Source organism: Penaeus vannamei, chromosome 41, assembly GCF_042767895.1.
Source record: "Penaeus vannamei isolate JL-2024 chromosome 41, ASM4276789v1, whole genome shotgun sequence".
Classification (NCBI taxonomy): domain Eukaryota; kingdom Metazoa; phylum Arthropoda; class Malacostraca; order Decapoda; family Penaeidae; genus Penaeus; species Penaeus vannamei.
In genome coordinates this window covers 13,295,608-13,298,107 of record NC_091589.1, presented here as the reverse complement: position 1 = coordinate 13,298,107, position 2,500 = coordinate 13,295,608, and the positions used below count along the sequence as shown (strand labels likewise).

General features: G+C 30.1%; 1 protein-coding gene across 1 annotated transcript in view; it reads right to left on the bottom strand.

The window, feature by feature from the left end:
* The window catches only part of LOC113813378 (bone morphogenetic protein 1), a 15,631-nt gene that overhangs the window by 9,034 nt on the left and 4,097 nt on the right, over window positions 1-2,500 (bottom strand). Inside the window, exons 4-6 of the mRNA XM_070118080.1 lie at window positions 2,048-2,154; window positions 1,042-1,154; window positions 18-136 (exon numbers count right to left, since the gene is read on the bottom strand). Of these exons, the coding sequence (XP_069974181.1) occupies window positions 18-136; window positions 1,042-1,154; window positions 2,048-2,154 (339 nt within the window). The remainder of the gene's footprint in view (window positions 1-17; window positions 137-1,041; window positions 1,155-2,047; window positions 2,155-2,500) is intronic.

Sequence of the window (2,500 nt, the reverse complement as noted above, 5' to 3'; positions counted from 1 at the left end):
TGGGAAATGAAACTCACCCTTTGATTCAACAGTGCAAGAAAACCCTTTGTAGGATCTGTTTTTGCTTGCTTTAAACTTCACTTGGAGTCGAGAAGAAGACTTGGCTGTACCTAAGGACTTCTGCAGCCCGCAATACCTGGATTGATGTTGTGCGAATGATGTTAATGAAAATAATGATAATGATGATAATAAAATGATAATGATGGTGTTATTACTATTTTATGATGATAATAACACTGGTAATGATAATAATGATTATGACAATAATGATGATGATGATAATAATGATGATAATGATAATGACAATAGTGATGATGATGATAATAATGATAATAATGATAATGATATTGACGGTGATGATAATGATAATGACGATAGAAATGATGATAGTAATGGCGATAATAATAATGATAATACTGTAGTACTTGATTATTGCAAAAGCGTTTCCATTCGTATATGTTTCAAATAAACTTTAAAACACATAGATACATGCGAAATAAGTTCACACATATTTGCATGTTTTCATTTTGGTAAAAATCACATAGACACGCGCAAACACACATAGATCAAATATAAATGTGTATATGTTTGCGTGCTTGTGTCCTTGCGTTTGTATGTATGCATATGGACGTGCATGAGAGTGTGTATACGTGCATGTGTGTGTATGCATAAACGTGTGCATGTATCTTTTGGCATGTGCGTTTCCGTGTGCGTGTGTGTTCATGTGTATTTACAGGCATCTTTTGGCATGTGCGTTTCCGTGTGCGTGTGTGTTCATGTGTATTTACAGGCATCTTTTGGCATGTGCGTTTCCGTGTGCGTGTGTGTTCATGTGTATTTACAGGCATCTTTTGGCATGTGCGTTTCCGTGTGCGTGTGTGTTCATGTGTATTTACAGGCATCTTTTGGCATGTGCGTTTCCGTGTGCGTGTGTGTTCATGTGTATTTACAGGCATCTTTTGGCATGTGCGTTTCCGTGTGCGTGTGTGTTCATGTGTATTTACGGGCCATGCCATCAGTCAATCTATCTCCAGCACGTACTTCTTCTTCTCTCCGGAATAGTCGTTAATCTGCATGAAATCTTTCTTGCACTTTGGCGTTTCCTCGAGCATGAAGTCGCTGCAGCGCATGGCCAGAGCGGCGCCCTTCTTGGTCTGCCGGGAACGGAGGAGGGAAACTGAATTGTGGACCGATATTTTACCGATAATGAATAATAAACCGATGAATAATGATGATAAATAATGATAATAATGATAATGATGATAATGATGAATTATATTACTGATAATGATAAATGATAATAATGATAATGATAAATGATAATAATGATAATGATAAATGATAATAATGATAATGATAAATGATAATAATGATAATGATAAATGATAATAATGATAATGATAAATGATAATGATAAATGATAATAATGGTAATAATAGATTATAATAATGATAATGATAAATGATAATAATGATAATGATAATGATAATAATGGTAATGATAAATTATAATAATGATAATGATAAATGAAAATGATAGTGATAATAAGCCAATGAATAATGAACCAATAACAAATGAGTTATGGACCGAGAATTTTATTCATAATACAGATCACTAGAAGGCGCCTTTACGATTAACTGATTGTGATTTTCACGAAAGGAGATAAAGGCGAATCTCTAGGTGTTTTGCGAATATTTTAGCATTATGGCTTTGGCAGATAAGATTGAAGATAAAAAAAATAGAACCAACAAATTCATATATATATATATATATATATATATATATATATATATATATATATATATATATATATATATATATATATATATATGTATATATATATATATTTATCGAAATATATATATATATATTTATATATATATATAAATATATATATATATATATATATATATATATATATATATATATATATATATATATATATATATATATATATATATATATATATATATATATATATATATATATATATATATATATATATATATATATATATATATATAGACACCAATGTACATTTTCTCACCCGGAATGACCACGTGCACTTCCCCTTCTGATAACCGTCCGGATAACTTTTGGATTTGAACGTCACAGAAGTTCCGGGTTTGACGAGATGGCGACCGCAGTCCAATGCTGAGTGGGGGGGGGGGGGAGATATAGATTTTTATTTCCAATCTCTGTATCATGTTGATTATCATCATAGCTACGATTCTCATGATATATTTTTTTTAAGATATATTTTATTTCTAATCTGTGTATCATGTTGATTATCATCATAACTACGATTCTCAGGATAATTTTTTTTTAAGATATAGATATTTACTTCTAATCTCTGTATCATGTTGATTATCATCATAGCTACGATTCTCAGGATGATTTTTTTTTAGATATAGATTTTTATTTCCAATCTCTGTATCATGTTGATTATCATCATAGCTACGATTCTCATGATATATTTTTTTTAAGATATATTTTATTT